The sequence below is a fragment of the Nerophis lumbriciformis genome, linkage group LG02 (assembly GCF_033978685.3).
Source record: "Nerophis lumbriciformis linkage group LG02, RoL_Nlum_v2.1, whole genome shotgun sequence".
Classification (NCBI taxonomy): domain Eukaryota; kingdom Metazoa; phylum Chordata; class Actinopteri; order Syngnathiformes; family Syngnathidae; genus Nerophis; species Nerophis lumbriciformis.
This window is the reverse complement of record NC_084549.2, coordinates 20,658,430-20,675,202: the sequence shown is the minus strand read 5'-3', so window position 1 is coordinate 20,675,202 and position 16,773 is coordinate 20,658,430. Positions and strand designations below refer to the sequence as shown.

The window sequence follows — 16,773 nt, the reverse complement described above, 5'->3', positions numbered from 1 at the left end:
CAAACAAGAATGACAAACACATTTCGGGAGAACATCCGCACCGTAACACAACATAAACACAACAGAAATACCCAGAATCCCATGCATCCCTAACTCTTCCGGGCTGCATTATACACCCCCGCTACCACCAAACCCTGTCCCGCCCCCAACCCCGCCCACCTCAACGAACGCACGGAGGGGGGGTTGATGTGTGGGGAGGCAGGGTTTGGTGGTAGCAGGGGTGTATAATGTAGCCCGGAAGAGTTAGGGATGCATGGGATTCTGGGTATTTGTTCTGTTGTGTTTATGTTGTGTTACAGAGCGGATGTTCTCCCGAAATGTGTTTCATTCTTGTTTGGTGTGGGTTCACAGTGTGGCACATATTAGTAAGAGTGTTAAAGTTGTTTATACGGCCACCTTCAGTGTGACCTGTGTGGTTGTTGACCAAGTATGCCTTGCAGTCACTTACGTCTGTAAGCAGAGGCCGCATACAACATGTGACTGGGCCGGCACGCAGATAGTATGGTGAAAAAGTGGATGCGACGACAGGTTGTAGAGGACGCTAAAGGCAGTGCCATCACGGCACGCCTTCAATATTGTTGTCCGGGTGAAAATCAGAGAATGTTTGCCCCGGGAGAATTCCGGGAGAGGCACTGAAATCCGGGAGGGTCGGCAAGTATGCAGCTGAGCCGCATCAGAGTGATCAAAGAGCCGCATGCGGCTCCGGAGCCGCGGTTTGCCGACCCCTGACCTAGACTAACTTGGTCACAACATTAGGTACATCCACACACTTGCCGATGGATTTAGACTTTGCACAAAAAAGCAGTTTTTACTAGCATTAATGTTCCTGCATGTCGCACGTCAGTGGATTATGTGCATGCCAAGATTAGATAAAAATTACACTTTACTTCTATGGCTAAGGATTTTGTTTAATGCCCAAATTGTTACGTCGGGAACGCATGGTTGCGATGGTCGTGTTCCCTCCAATGCAAAAAGACTAGCAGGAGCACTGTACAGGTAGGATTGAGCTTTAATTATTAAGGCGGGACAAAAGTACAAAAACTCAGACGCTAAACAAGTTTGGAGCAACAAATCAAACAGTCACCAAGGGTGAAGAGCTAGGAATACTAGAGTGGGGAAAAAATATCTGAGCGAGGTGAAAAACTAGAAGAAACGTAAATGTTGTGTATAGCGAACATTAATCCAGCAACTTGTGCAGGGTGACTGAAAACTATAAAGGGGAGTAATTAACCAAAACACCTGGTGGGAACACTAATTATAAAACAAAGGCAGGTGTGGAGAATTAGTGCCCATGGAAACCAACAGTAAACGAAAGGAAAGAGGGTGCAGCCAGGAAACTACCAAACATAAATCACGCCATGACCCGGGTAAGGGATCATAACACAAATAAGTGCTTTCACATTGCGATGACATCCCAAAGTAGCAAGACTGCAAAACAGATGCATACTTCCATCAATGTAGCAACAGTTATAAGTCAGAAAAGACCAAATTCATCATAGGTTCCCTTTAATGAAGCAGAATGTCCTAATGACAATAAACCTGCGGTCTTTCAGATCACCATTTATAGAGACGACGAGTGCGTGCTGGCCAACAACGCTCACCGAGCCAAGTGGAAAGTCATCAACCCCGCAGGCAATGAGGCCATGGTGCCGTCCGTCTGTTTCACGGTGCCTCCCCCCAACAAAGAGGCCGTCGACATGGCTTTAAAGTAATATTTTCTTTCATTTTCGACTATTTAGTCAAGGAATACATACACTCAATGATGTGTACCTTATTGTTTTTTTTGCAGAACAGAGCAGTTATACCAGAACGTGCTGGCGCTCTGGCATCACTCCCACATTAACATGAAGAGTGTGGTGTCTTGGCATTGTCTCATGGATGATATAAAAGCCATCCGCCATTGGAATGTCGCTTCTGTATGTTCTTTCACTGTCATTTTAGTCATGCAACGAATATAATATTATCACTGTATTTATTTATTTTTTTTAGTTCAAGACCATGCTGCCAGGTGAGCATGAGCAGGTCATGAGCAACCTGCAGTCTCATTTTAACGAGTTCCTGGAAGACTGCGAGGAGTCTGAGTTGTTCACCGTGGCGGACTGCGCTCAACTGGAGAGGGATGTTGTAGCCTGCAACGAGTACTACCAAGAACTTCTCAAATCTGCAGAAAGAGGCAAGACTCAGTTGTTTTTTTGTCTTGTCTCTATAAGGGGGAACGTATGTGCACTGGACACAATGCTGCAAGGGGAACACAGAGCACAGTGCCAGAATATCTCATAGAACTATGGAGATACCGTTAAGGCAGGGCGTATATTTACCTAAATCGCAAAGAGGACGCAAGCGAGAGAGGCTGTTGTTTCTGAAAGTTTGTGAAAAGAAAAACTCTTTGACCACATGATCATTTATTAACAAGTATAGAGTACTCAGCACGGCAGCAACAGAACCAGTGTTGTAATAGCGGTGAGTAGCAAACCGCTCAGTCAGCATTTGTCACGATGGCGGGGTCGTTCTCCCAGAAATGCAGACGGACTACTCCGGACATGGCGTGCAGGTAAAAACATGATTTATTCTTAACGAAATCAAAGGAGTACAAAACAGAAAGCAAGCCGACAGAATAACGTGCCTGATCGCACTCGAAGCTAAACTAAAACTTAGCATAAACTATGGATGGGAAAAACTTACTAACAGTAGCAGGAACAAACAAAAACTTACTTGTCAAGGCATGGAACGAGCAGAAAGAACAGAGGCATTGCATGAAACAAACAATGACGCCAGGCCGACTGACTGGCAAAGGCAGGCTTAAATAATGCCTCTGATTAGTGCTCGGGTAGCAGGTGAGCGGCCGAACACTAATCAGAGACAAGTGAACATAATTAGCAACCATGGCTACCAAAACAAACTCAGGGAGATGCACACACAGAAACTAAGGAGTCCAAAACTAACAGAACATAACTACACAAAACATGATCTAGACCAGTGGTTCTCAACCTTTTTTCTTTGATGTACCCCCTGTGAACATTTTTTTAATTCAAGTACCCCCTAATCAGCGCCAAGCATTTTTTGGTTGAAAAAAAGAGATAAAGAAGTAAAATACAGCACTATGTCATCAGTTTCTGATTTATTAAATTGTATAACAGTGCAAAATATTGCTCATTTGTTGTGGTCTTTCTTGAACTATTTGGGAAAAAAAGATAAAAAAATAACTAAAAACTTGTTGAAAAATAAACAAGTGATTCAATTATAAATAAAGATTTCTACACATAGAAGTAATCATCAACTTAAAATGCCCTCTTTGGGGATTGTAATAGAGATCCATCTGGATTCATGAACTTAATTCTAAACATTTCTTCACAAAAAAAGAAATCTTTAACATCAATATTTATGGAACATGTCCACAAAAAATCTAGCTGTCAACACTGAATATTGCATTGTTGCATTGTAATGAATGGAATAGCCTACTTGATTTGATGTTCAGTTTATGAACTTACATTCGTATTTTGTTGAAGTATTATTCAATAAATATATTTATAAAGGATTTTTGAATTGTTGGTATTTTTATAATATTCTAAAAAAATCTCACGTACCCCTTGGCCTACCTTCAAGTACCCCCAAGGGTACGCTTACCCCCATTTGAGAACCACTGATCTAGACCACAGATCATGACAGCATTAATACCACTGATGAGTTAATTATAAACAACTGTAAGGCAAGTATAACACGCATGAGTTTCACATCAGCACTAATCCAATAACATAAGCTCACCCGACCTCACTGCTCTTTAGAAGAAGACGTGCCGCCCGTATCGAATCCTCTACAAACACGCACAAAAAAAACCATGTCGACACATCAAATCTCATTGCCCACCCTCTTGTATCCATGCTGAAAAAATAAGCCATTAGTGCCCTTTTCTTATGCGAAAATAATGCAAACTCATCCACTGCACGTATGCATCAGTAAAATTACAATTTTTGTCAGTAATGTAGCGTCCGACGTCTGACAGAAGCACACGCTCTTTTTCAACTTCTTTGCTGACCTTAACACGCCAACCTCAGCCTTCATGGCACTATTAGCACCGCACCGCTAGCCTAGCCAGTAGCATCATTAAAAACATGGCACTCCCTCATGACAATTACGGCGAGTGAAGTTGCGTTTGGTAAGATCTTGAATTTTGAGCATCAAACATTCTCAACTCCAGTAAGTAGTTTTTTTTCGCATGTTCTCTATGTTCTGTATTGCTGCAGTAATTATGACAGTTTTAATTAAATTGTATTTCCTAGTTCATTTATATCATTGAAGTATAAAAATGACTAGTCTTTTCAACCAGAATGTCACAAAATCCCTACCCCCAATTTTCTTTTTTTATAAAAATGTGCATGTTTAAAACATTTTTTCAAGCAATGGCACCGTTTTTAAAGTAGGCCTATCGATTTGGTACTCAGTTAAAATGAAAACGATACCTATCCCTCATCAGGACATACGCGTCACTGATTTATGGATGTGATGTTAGCCAGGGCAGTAACCAGGATTTGACAAATACCGAGATCAAAAAATGGTGGTCCAAGAGGAGCTTTGAAAGGCTGAAATCAAGGATTTTCCCAACACCATATAAATAATATTACCTTCAGCAACACAATGAACAATCTACTTCTTTAATTACTATGCTGAAGTTAAGCGTATTAAACAGTTTTAACATCATTAAAACATATGTTTGGCAACTTTACTTTACTGGCCACGAGAAATTTCTGTCAACATTCTAATCAGTGACATAGCATGACATTTCCAGGAATATTTTTGGGGTGATTTAATAATGATGATAATAATAATAGTAATAATCGCTTTTATTTGTATTGCACATTCATGCAAAACCAAAATTTGTTACATCAGTACAATTTAATGTTGACGTTATTTTGACTGCACATTTCGGATGTTGATGATGTTTAAAGTAAAAGTGGACTTCACTGTGTTATGTTGTTGTCTAGAGTTGTGGCTAGTTTTGCTGTGTATGACCAAAGATCATATATTGAGAAAGGATGATCTACCACATGGCGATGTCCCACACAAAGTATATTTGCAGTCAATAACATCGTTTTCTTCTTGTCACTTGAAAAAAATACCGAGGACATGACCTCGGTGTCCTCAATGGTAGTTACAACCATGATGTTGGCTCTACCATAGTAGTGAACTCATATTTGGTTAGGAAAAATCTACATGTACAGTTTGTCAAATCCACAATTCTTTGACTTCTATTTATCTCCAGGTGTGCATAAACTATACTCTAATCTACATTAAAAATAGCTATAAATAAGTTATCAGGTATTGGTATCGGTCTTGAGAAGCAGGATGTTATCGGTATCGGCTTGAAAAAATATATATACTCTTCTCTAGTTATCATCTTAATTTTATTGAGTCCTGCCTCACTGCAAAGTCCTCATACTAGACAACAGTGCCTCCTAGAGGCTGATTTTAGACAGAATATTTTGATCATTTTGAGTATACACTTGTACCTGTGTTGCGTAACATGAAGCAGTCAGTTCAAAAATGCCTGTATTTTAAATGAGCTACATTTTATGGTGTGTTTTAAACAGAGGAACATGAGGAGTCTTTGTACAACAGTTACATCTCAGAAATACGCAACTTCCGGATGCATCTGGAGGCCCACGAAGAACACATGATCAAGCAAATCCGTACTCCACTGGAGAGAGATGACCTGGACAAGAGTCTCCAGCGCATCACTGGACAAGAGGTTGGAATATTTCACAACTTGATGAACTTGGTCTTGTAATCATTAAATGTCTTTGGCCGGTTTGCAGAAGAAGATGGTCGAGCTGATTAAATTGAAGCAGGACCTGGATACCATAAAGGACAAGTGCGAGGTGTTCCTCAGACAAGCTGTTGGCTTTTCATCAGCGTCGACTCTCTCTTCTGAGCTCAGCGGCGTGGTTCAGAGCATGAACCAGGTCGACTCTATGTCTTCTATTCACATTGACAAGTAAGTTTGAATCAGGATCCAGATTAAAATATTGGACATTCTTGTATCACCATTCACCACGTGCAATTTGATTTGTTTTTTTAGACTGAAGACACTAAGTTTGGTGGTGAAGCACAGCCAGAATGCAGAGGCGTTAGTAAAGGCCTACGAATCCAAACTCCTCGAAGAAGATGCAATAAACTATGACCTTCAATCCATTGACACAGTCATTACAACTCTCAAAGTATTGACCATTTTAACCGGTTAACCCTCTTTTTGTCTTTTGGGTCTAAACATCCCTCCCTGTGATTGTAGCAATGGAGGACAGAGATTGATGAAAAACAGGAAGTGTTCCACCAAATGGAGGATGAACTGCTGAAAGCGCGGCTCATCAGCGATCGCATGTTTAAGGCCCACAACGAGCGGGACTTTGACCTGGACTGGCACAAGGAGAAGGCCGATCACCTGAATGAGAGATGGCAAAACGTTCACTCCCAGATTGATAATCGGTAAGACTGGTTTTAATAATGAATGGGTTTTTAGTAGGGATGTCCGATAATGGCTTTTTGCCGATATCCAATATTCCGATATTGTCCAACTCTTTAATTACCGATACCGATATCAACCGATACCGATATCAACCGATATATACAGTCGTGGAATCAACACATTATTATGCCTAATTTGGACAACCAGGTATGGTGAAGATAAGGTACTTTTAAAACAAATTAATAAAATAAAACAAGATAAATAAATTAAAAACATTTTCTTGAATAAAAAAGAAAGTAAAACAATATAAAAAAAGTTACATAGAAACTAGTAATTAATGAAAATTAGTAAAATTAACTGTTAAAGGTTAGTGTGTCCTTGGGCAAGACACTTTACCCACCTGCTCCCAGTGCCACACACACTGGTTTAAATGTAACTTAGATATTGGGTTTCACTATGTAAAGCGCTTTGAGTCACTAGAGAAAAGCGCTATATAAATATAATTCACTTCACTTCACTTCACTACCATTAGTGTACCAGCAGCATGCACAATCATGTGTGCTTACGGACTGTATCCCTTGCAGACTGTATTGATATATATTGATATATAATGTAGGAACCAGAATATTAATAACAGAAAGAAACAACCCTTTTGTGTGAATGAGTGTAAATGGGGGAGGAAGTTTTTTTGGGTTGGTGCACTAATTGTAAGTGTATCTTGTGTTTTTTATGTTGATTTAATTAAAAAAAAAAACATACCGATAATAAAAAAACCGATACCGATAATTTCCGATATTACATTTTAACGCATTTATCGGATATCTCTAGTTTTTAGGCGAATGAGGCAAAATGGAGTGCAGTACTTAGTTGCAACCACAGGTTGCAACTAATTTCTGCCGGTGGGTGCTTATAAAAAAAAAAAATAGACGTTCAGCGAAGTTAATATCCCAAATGATTTGTGGCTTTATTATTTTGTAAAACGGACCAAACTCGCCACAAAATGAACTACAACAAGATTGATTTTTCAAAAATTCTTTTAAAGATTGAAAGTTGCCATCAATCCCACGTGGGTGCTCGGCATTGTCCGTGGGTGCTCGGGCCCCGAAGCACCCACGGGATCGGCGCCTATGGTTGCAACCAGCAGAGGTGCTGTTGAGTTTATAAAGAAGTAAATGATGTCAACAAGTTGGGCTATAATTATGTTATGGCAAAAAACTGCCATCAACATGAATTATTAAGCTCAGTAAACCACTGGACTAGAAACAGGAGTTTAAAACATTCACAGAAAGATTCTCCTATCCTATTAATCATGTTTTTAATCAACATTTTAAATTGTTTCCTATTATCTATCAAGGAACTCTAGTCAAACTTTCACCCCAGTACAACGAGTTTTAATATTTTTGTTTTTATATGCACATGTATTATTTTTTTAGACTCAAGGACCTGGATGGTATCAGCCAATATATGAAGCATTACAAAGACTCCTACAGCAGTCTTGACGAATGGGTTAAAGAAGTGGAAGCAGAGCAGCAGAAGGCTCAAGAAAACAAACCAGAAGATAGCAAGGCTCTCGCCGAAGTGTTGAACAAACAAAAGGTAGGTCAATAGCGGTCTCAGCCACATATATCATTATTAATAAAGAGAAAAGCTTACAATGTATAAATGCTGTTTTTCAGGTTCTTGTTTCTGAAATTGAACAAAAGCAGTGTGAGATTGATGACTGTCAGAAGTACTCAGAGCAGTGCTCATCTTCCATAAAGGTAATTGCTTCAATTTAAGTCACTTTTTTTCTTCACTGTGCATAGTTTTGCCCGAGGTGTGAAACAAAAAGAGAATCTTGTGACCTCACATATAAACCTCTCTCTTTAGGATCTCGAGCTGCATCTGATGACCTTCAGAGCGATGGTTGACTCTCAACACAAATCACCTCTCAAGAAACGCAAGATGCAGACTTCCTCTGATGCCATCCAGCAGGAGGTAGACGTTTGTGGCATCCTACACACGCACACATATACAGTATACATACATTCATAAACACACATATATGCATACTACACACGTTCATATTCACATACATACTTACATACCTACACTACCAATGTATTATTCAATGTCAATTCCTATTTTGTAACCCCCTGGCGCAAAGGACAACTTTATATCGTCTCATCGACATCTTTATGTTTCCCACAGTTTATGGATCTTCGCACCCGCTACACAGCCCTTGTGACTCTCATGACCCAGTACGTGAAGTTTGCAAGTGAAAACTTGAAGAGAACAGAAGACGAGGAGGTGAGATTGCCTCATTTACAGCAGTGCAGACTTAAATTGTGCCGATGTGACTCTACTCGTGTTTCCATGTTATCCCTGTTTCTATTTTGCATCAACCTGTTTTAGCAGCTCATGCTAAAAAGGTTGGCATCTGTCAAACACATTTTCCTCTTGGTTTCTACCCATAGGCTTACATGTTACTCTGTAAAAAAGTAACATGATAATGCAGTGCATGTATTGCTGGTGATTGGAATTTTCTATAAAGAAATGGCCTTTTAGCTTTGTTTCAATAGAACTTGGGAAAGAATAGAACGTCTTCATGGAAGCAATTTTCACATCTTGGTGACAGCTTTCGGACTGGAAAGTAATAGATTGTGGTGAATTTGAATTTATTGGGGAAGGAATATGTGTCTCGAAATTGCTGAAGAGATTGCTTGAGCTTGCTTCAACACTCTTGTAAAGCTGGAAAAACAGTCAATCATTCTACGTCATAATTACCTTGATGGATGACTTATTGTTTTGCATTTTAGAACAAAATGGCATTTGAGAGAGCAGAAAATGCAAAAAGAACAGAAAGTATGGAGCTCCAAAAAGCTGCCGGGGATGTAACACTTAGCCGTCTTAACCTGCTACTGTGTGAACAAGAGGCCTCGGCGGCTGAAAGACAAACACAGTTGCAAAGGTTGGAAGGAGAAGTGAAAACACAACAGCGCACAATAGACAATCTAACGTTTCAGAAATCCCAGCTAGAGAACGACGCAGGTCAGTATCGCGCCCAATTAGAGATGGCAATGGCGGACAAAGCTGCCAATGAGCAGGAGATAAGTCACGCTAAACTGTTAATTGAGCAGGCTGAAGCCAAGTGGTCCATGGCCCAGAGGAAACTGGAGGACCTTGCCAATGAAAACCAAGTTCTTATGAAGCAGAGCCCCAAGATACAGAGAAAAATTATAGTTCAAGAAGATTTTCACAATGACGTCCAAACTCAGTTGCTTTCACCATTTGAAAGCTATTACAGTGAACCCCAATCAAACGTGGTCAGAGAATTGGAACGAGTAAAAGACGATCTACAGCAAAAAGATGATGAATTGGTCCTAGTCCAGAAACGAGCAGAAATGGCTGAAGAGAAAGCCCAAACTTATAAAAAGCTGTGTGATGACAGTGATAACAGACTAAAGAAACATCAGCTGGACATAGAAGCAGAGAGGTTTAACCTGAAACAGAAATCAGACGATCTTCATCAGGAAACTCTATCTCAGCAGCAAACCATCTATGAACTTCAAGAGGAAGTCCGATCTCTCCAAAGGGGCAAAGCCTCACTGGAGCAAAATGCTTTTTTCCAAAACACTGAAATTGAAGGTCTAAAAGAGCGGCTAAAGATCACTCAAGGAAAAGCTCAAAGAAGGAGCTCCTCAGATCAGGACTACATTTACAAGGTTAACAATTTAGAGGAGGAGCTAGCTTCTAAGCAGGCCTTGATAGATCAGCTGAAATTTAAATGTAGCGATCTGAAGAGAATAAATATGTCGACAGAAAGTGATATTAGAGGTCTTCGGCTAAATACGGAGTCGCTAGAAAAAGCAAGATCCAATGCAGAGCAAAAGGTAAAGTCTCTGAAGAATGAACTTCAGAGCTGCAAAGAAGAGCTTCAATATTCTAAGGAGGAAGTTGCAGTTATGAAGAGAACAGAGCAGGAGTGTCTTCGCAAATGTAAAACCCTTGAAGCAGGAATTCAAAACTGTGAATTTGTAGCTTCTCAATTGCAGACGAAAACAGATGAGTCAAAGCATGTAAATGTAGACTTAGAAATAAATCTAAAAAATATGAAGGCTAAACACGATCTGGCCAAAATGGAAATTGACAGAAAAGGTCAAGAAATTGAAATTCTCAAGTCTCAGGTAGAAGCCGCAAACACGCAGGTTAGAATTATTGAGGAGGTGCACAATACAAAATCCCACACTTCTCATGAGCTTCAGAATATATCACAAAACCATACTTTGACCTCCAATATTGTAAATAATCAGAGAGAAATAGCATCGTTGAAATCAGAGCTGGAATCTGTGTTAGCTGAGAAAAGGTTAGCTGACCAGAAGGCCCACATGCAAAGTGCTGAAATAGATGATTTGAACTTGATGCTGAAAAACAAAAATGCAGAAATCCAGAAAGGATCTGCGCTGATTAACAAACACCTCAGCAAAGTGAAATCATTAGAAGATGAACTTTTTAAATATGAGCACAACATCAAAGGCCTAACAAGAAGCTCTGAAAATATGACAGGGAATTTAAAGCACGAGATACTTGCTCTTCAAATGGAGAAAAAAGCGGAAGAGAAAAATGTAGATCACTTGAACGTTAAAGTTTCAGAGATGAGCAATGCTCTACAAACAGTAAAAGAGGAGTTAGCCAAAGAAAGAAAAGATAGGCAAATGAAAGAATCTACAATAAAGCAGCTTGAGAGTGAGCTTCATAAAAATAAATCCACAGTGACAGAAGGAATGTCTAGCTCTGACCAATTCCGATCAAATCTTCAACATGAAAATGCAGTCCTCAAGAAGGAGAAAACCGAGGCTCTGGAAAGAAGCCTGTCACTGGGATCTGAAATCCTTTTACTTAAAGAACTGCTGCAGTGTAACCAAGCAGAAACTGATCGGATTCAAAAAGAGAACACTGTCCTCAGGTTGAGGACCCAGCAAATGGAGGAACAACTTGAGAAGTGCAAGAAAATGCTGGAAGAGCTGAAAACTAAACTGGAACTTCAGAGGCAGGGCTATGAAAGGCACCTAATGTTGGTAAAGAAAGATATAGAACACAAAGTTATATTGGTAAAGTCAGAAGAAGTAAGAAATGAAGATGTGTCACAAAAAAATGTACGGGGCGCAGAATTAGGACAGACGCTTAGCAACTATTTCAAAGGAGAAGTTCAGGTGTTTGACCAAAAAGCATCAGACTCAAAACAGCAAGAGGACCATCTGCTGCAAGTGCAAATCAGACTGGATGAATTAGAGAAAGAAAATATGAAGCTGGACAAAGATTTGTCAAAGGCAAGGTTACAAATAGCTCAATATGAGGAGGACAAACGTCAGCTAAACTCAAAGTTTTATGTTTTGCAAAGCAACAAGCGCCTAACACATCTTCCAAGAGATAGTGAGCGCAAAGTGATGCAAAAGGAAGAGAAGTGTCTGTCATACGCCAAAGAGATTCCAATTCTTCAGAAAGATACTTCTATCCTGAAGACAGGAAATATAACGATGCAGAAATGCAGCGAGGAGGACACTCTAAAAATGAAAAGATCTTCAAAGGTATGGGAAGAAGGATGCAAAATCTATTATAGTATTATTTTAACTGTTTTATTTCTAACTCAGTGGTATTCTAATCTCCAATCCACAGATGCCAACACTGCAGAAAGAAGACATCCCTAATAGGTTTAAACAATGTGGAATGGAAATGATCCATAGTCAGACAACTGTGAAAAATCCAATACCTCAAAAGCACATGTACCTGCCAAAGGAAACTGAAATTAAACCGCTTGAGCGAACTAAGATCGTTAAAAGTCAGGGATACATTGCCTTGTGTGAACCCACAGAGTACCCGTCCGAGCATAAAGGCAGCATTTATATTACCAGAACTTATCAGCTCAAAGAAAACCCTGAAGCAAAAGATGCACCAGAGAAACGTGCTACCGTCAATAGGGAGAACCTGGACTTGTTAAATTCAACAACACTGACTGTCTCTGATCTTAAAAGAAGCACAACAATTCTAAACCTTATCAGATACAAGTTATTGGATGAAGAGATCCTCCGTAAATTAGAAATGGGCCTTACTACGATAGATAAGGTGCAAGAATTCATTGCGCCATATGTCAGCAAACCGACTGCCATTGCTGGAGTTTATGTGGAGTCCAGTAGGAAAAAGGCTTCCTTCCAAGAGGCCGTTGAGAAGGGCTTCTTAGCAAAGACCTACGCTTTGGAATTTCTAGAGACTCAGGCAGCAACTGGAAGCCTCACTGATCTAACTACAGGGCAGTTTTACTCTGTGGATGAGGCTCTTGAGAGAGGAATCATAGAAGAAGCCTTAAAGGTTAAACTGATAGAGGCTGAGAAAGCTTTTACTGGCTTTGTACATGCTGGTAAAAGACTGGCTGTGTTCCAGGCGATGGAGGAGATGATTCTTGAGCGACGTATAGGCAAGAAGATCCTTGAGGTACAGATTGCTACCGGAGGAGTGATCAACCCAGAGGCTGGTGTCAGAATGCCACCTAGCGTTGCTATTGATCATGGCTTCTTAAACAAGGAGACCTTTCAAGTTCTGTATGATCCTGTCCGAAACCCCAGAGGTTTTCACTACCCTGATACTGGACAGAAAGCATACTACTCAGAAATACTGAAGGGGAGTCTTTACGATATCGATGGCGGTGTCTTACTTCTTCCGCTAGGGGACAGACACCTAACACATAGTTCTCCGACAAGTTCTCACCGGGTGTCTGTTGTCAGCAGCAGCAGTGGCATTGAGATGTCCGCTTATGAAGCATTTAAGAAGAAATATATCAATAAGCACACCTATCTATTTCTGTCACAACAAGAGAGCGAATGGCAGGAGATGTCTGTAGATGTTGCCAATAAAGGAGTGCGCCACTTCATCTGTGATGTCAAAAATGCCAGAAACCTATGTCTAGAGTCAGCTCTCAGTCAGAGATTTCTGGAAGCGTCTGAGCTTGAACGTTACGGGGATGGCCTTCTTAGCATCAATGAGATGGCAGACATCATATTTTCCAGAATGGTCGTTGTGGAGGATGTCAACAGCCCCATTGCTGGTCTATGGGACCTCACCCAGAAGAAGAGGTTGTCTGTTTTGCAGGGTTTTCAACAGGGCTTCATTGACAGGACAACTGCCTTGAGATTGCTGGAGGCTCAGGCCTGTACTGGAGGGATCTGTGATCCCTTCTCTGGGGAGAAACTTACAGTCAAAGATGCACTTACTAGAGGGCTTTTAAATGACAAGTTTGCTCATCCACTTCAACAGTATGAGCAGGCATTCAATGGCATCATTCACCCCAAGACGGCAAAGCCTTTGTCAATACCCCAGGCTATCCAGGAAAACCTCTTACCAAAAGATATCGGGACTTGCTGTCTTGAGTTCCAGCTTCTGACTGGTGGACTCATACACCCTGACACTCATGACAGAGTCCCTCTAGATGAAGTCCTTCAGAGGGGCCTTGTTGACAAAGCCACTGCCCTAGCAATCAAAGACAAGGGGTCCCATTTCAAAAGCCTCTCTTGTCCAAAAACCAAGAGACGAATAACATTCAAAGAAGCACTGGACAGATGCACATATGACTGCCACACTGGGTTAAGATTACTGGAGGCTACTAAGGCTCAAGGTTTTGGATCCTTATCAACCATACATCACGGAATGTGGAAGTCTAAACAATAAACATCACATACTATGTTTGAAAAAAAAAAGCTTTTTATAGGACTTTGTGTAAGTGTGGCGGCTAGAGTAGATTTCTGCTATAAATTGTATTTTGCTTTTGATGTCCTTTTATGTTGCTACACTTGTTTTCTATCGAAGCGTGTACAGAAAAGACCAGTCCATTATTGAACGCTTTATTGGATGTTTCCTAGTGTACCAGATTGTATTGGATCTTGTATATTTTTTTTAAAATCAATGTTGTTATATTTTTGTTATTTGAATGCCAAACAACTTTTTGTTTACAATTTAAAAATTAAACTGTTGCTTCCTAAATAATTATATTTTCATACCCTTACCTGTTCTAATTCCAGAGATCTGTTGATGAGGAGAAGCGAGAGCATGGTGATAAAGTTAGCAAACTGTTAGGTTGGATGTCTAATGTGAAACACAACCTGAGCAATGAGGGGAATTCTTTGAAAGATAGCAATGCCAACTCTGATGCTTCAAATAAACATCAGGTAATCACGAGTTTTGTTTGTTGTTGTGACTATTTTAATAAAGTAGCAGAGAGACCTAATAAAACCATGTCTTCTCTTTGATGTAATTATTGAATGTATTTTACACGGTCAGAGGTTCTTTTGTTTATCATATCAGTAGCATCTGATACAACCTTACCGTTGCACAAGCACCCATGTTTCACATCAACAATTTTAGAAATGAAACCTTGACCTGGTCTATCTGAAAATCCATATCCATTTTGTATCAAATGTAACATTCAATTAATATATTACAATATTTTACTTAGAAAAAAAACACTCAGAGAGCACAAACCTCCACCAGGCCTTATCTTCCAATGGTAATGAAGAATGCTTAAATAAAAATTAAAATCCGCTCACACCTTTTTGAGCTGTTTTGCTATCTAACAAATACACGGGCAGACAAACAAACCCCAGCGAATCTAAGGATAAGTCCAAGTCTTCGTGTGTGTGTTTTGTTCGTCTGTTGCTTCCAAACAGGCTGCAAGTTCGTCGCTGTCAGCACTTGAATGTAAAATAAACGTAAAATAAAAAATATATTAAAAAAATACAAATAATGAGTCATTCATTGTCTTTGTCTTTGTGGGTTGGGAGGGGGGCTAGTGTACACAGAAAAACGTTCAGCCTTGTAAAGTAAATGTAAGGTAACATAGTGGAAATGATCTCGATCACCCCAAAAAAACAAATCACTTATCCTTATCCCATTTCTGACCTTATGTGAAAACGTAATCAAAATCATCCCATAACTTTTTGAGTTATGTTGCTGACAGACAGACAAACAAACCCAGACATTTACGTTCTGGCGAAGGTAATAATACAATGTATGATGTTTATCACGCAAAATGATAAAACACCCTTAAAGTCAAATAAATAAATATAAAATATATGCATATATATATATGTATATATCCCCTAGAGGGGGGGGGGGGGTTACCCACATATGCGGTCCTCTCCAAGGTTTCTCATAGTCATTCACATCGACGTCCCACTGGGGTGAGTTTTTCCTTGCCCTTATGTGGGCTTTGTACCGAGGATGTTGTTGTGGCTTGTGCAGCCCTTTGAGACACTTGTGATTTAGGGCTATATAAATAAAGATTGATTGATTGATTGAATATTTGCCACTTAGGTGTAATATTAAATGGTTGTAGTAGAGGTAGATACACATGTGCTTGCATGTTCGAAATAAACTCAAACTCAACTCAACTCAACACATGTAGTATGTAACGAGAGCCAGTACAAGAGCTGTATCATATTATTTCTCTGTAGTAGTAAATTTAATGCAAATGTTTGATTGACACTGTCAATGAGTTACTAATGTGAACAGTATGACCGTATTAAGGTATTTTTTTATATTTTGGTTACCTTATTTAACTTCTGTACTTAACCGGGTCTCCACCACAAGCACAATAATTAACATGTTGTTAAAGGAAAATCTGAATAATTCACAAAATCCGTCAAAACTAAACTGAACATCTTTGTGTCTAAATGGTGTGTTGTATCGCATTAAATTATGTATTATTCTACCTACTGCTGTAGCGAAACAATGTATTTTAATCAAACTTTAAGCAATCTAAAATGTCAAGTATATACTTCACTATTAATTAATAACTGTTTGATTCTGCAGGTGTCTGTTGAAGAAATGGCAACAAAGAAGGAGCAGATAGCAGAAGCGCTGAGGGCCACAGAAATGATGCTGAACAAACACAGTGAAAAGTAAGTGCGGCATTTACAAACTATATACTATACTGTATATACAGTACATACTGTAAATTCTGTAATTGGAAGTTGACAGGCAGTTATTTACCAAATTTGACCTACCGTATTATCCGGGCTATAAAGCTCACCCGTATTTAGGCTGCACCCACCACATTTTAGAAGAAAAAAATATTATATATATTACTCGCACCGGACTATAAACCGCAGATATATACCAGTATGAGAGATTTTGTATATGTTTATTTACATACCTTAATTATTTCCAAACGGTGCCTGTAACACGGCAGTGATCAAACAAAACAGAAGTCATCGTCATGGACCCACTAGCTGCGGAAGCTAGCTCTCCAATAAGCTAAACATACTCCATTACTCCATGTCGACGTTTTG

General features: G+C 39.6%; 2 protein-coding genes across 2 annotated transcripts in view; both read left to right on the top strand.

Annotated features, from left to right (window-relative positions):
- The window catches only part of dst (dystonin), a 245,852-nt gene that overhangs the window by 128,048 nt on the left and 101,031 nt on the right, over positions 1-16,773 (top strand). The window contains exons 25-37 of the mRNA XM_061958270.2: positions 1,554-1,708; positions 1,790-1,916; positions 1,990-2,173; positions 5,586-5,743; positions 5,811-5,989; positions 6,074-6,212; positions 6,284-6,477; positions 7,891-8,053; positions 8,134-8,217; positions 8,327-8,434; positions 8,648-8,746; positions 14,506-14,652; positions 16,295-16,383. Of these exons, the coding sequence (XP_061814254.1) occupies positions 1,554-1,708; positions 1,790-1,916; positions 1,990-2,173; positions 5,586-5,743; positions 5,811-5,989; positions 6,074-6,212; positions 6,284-6,477; positions 7,891-8,053; positions 8,134-8,217; positions 8,327-8,434; positions 8,648-8,746; positions 14,506-14,652; positions 16,295-16,383 (1,826 nt within the window). The remainder of the gene's footprint in view (positions 1-1,553; positions 1,709-1,789; positions 1,917-1,989; positions 2,174-5,585; positions 5,744-5,810; positions 5,990-6,073; positions 6,213-6,283; positions 6,478-7,890; positions 8,054-8,133; positions 8,218-8,326; positions 8,435-8,647; positions 8,747-14,505; positions 14,653-16,294; positions 16,384-16,773) is intronic.
- On the top strand, positions 12,036-14,656 carry LOC133604709 (plectin-like). The gene has a single exon (XM_061958053.1). The coding sequence runs from the start codon at positions 12,113-12,115 to the stop codon at positions 14,153-14,155; it is 2,043 nt and encodes a 680-aa protein (XP_061814037.1). The 5' UTR covers positions 12,036-12,112; the 3' UTR covers positions 14,156-14,656.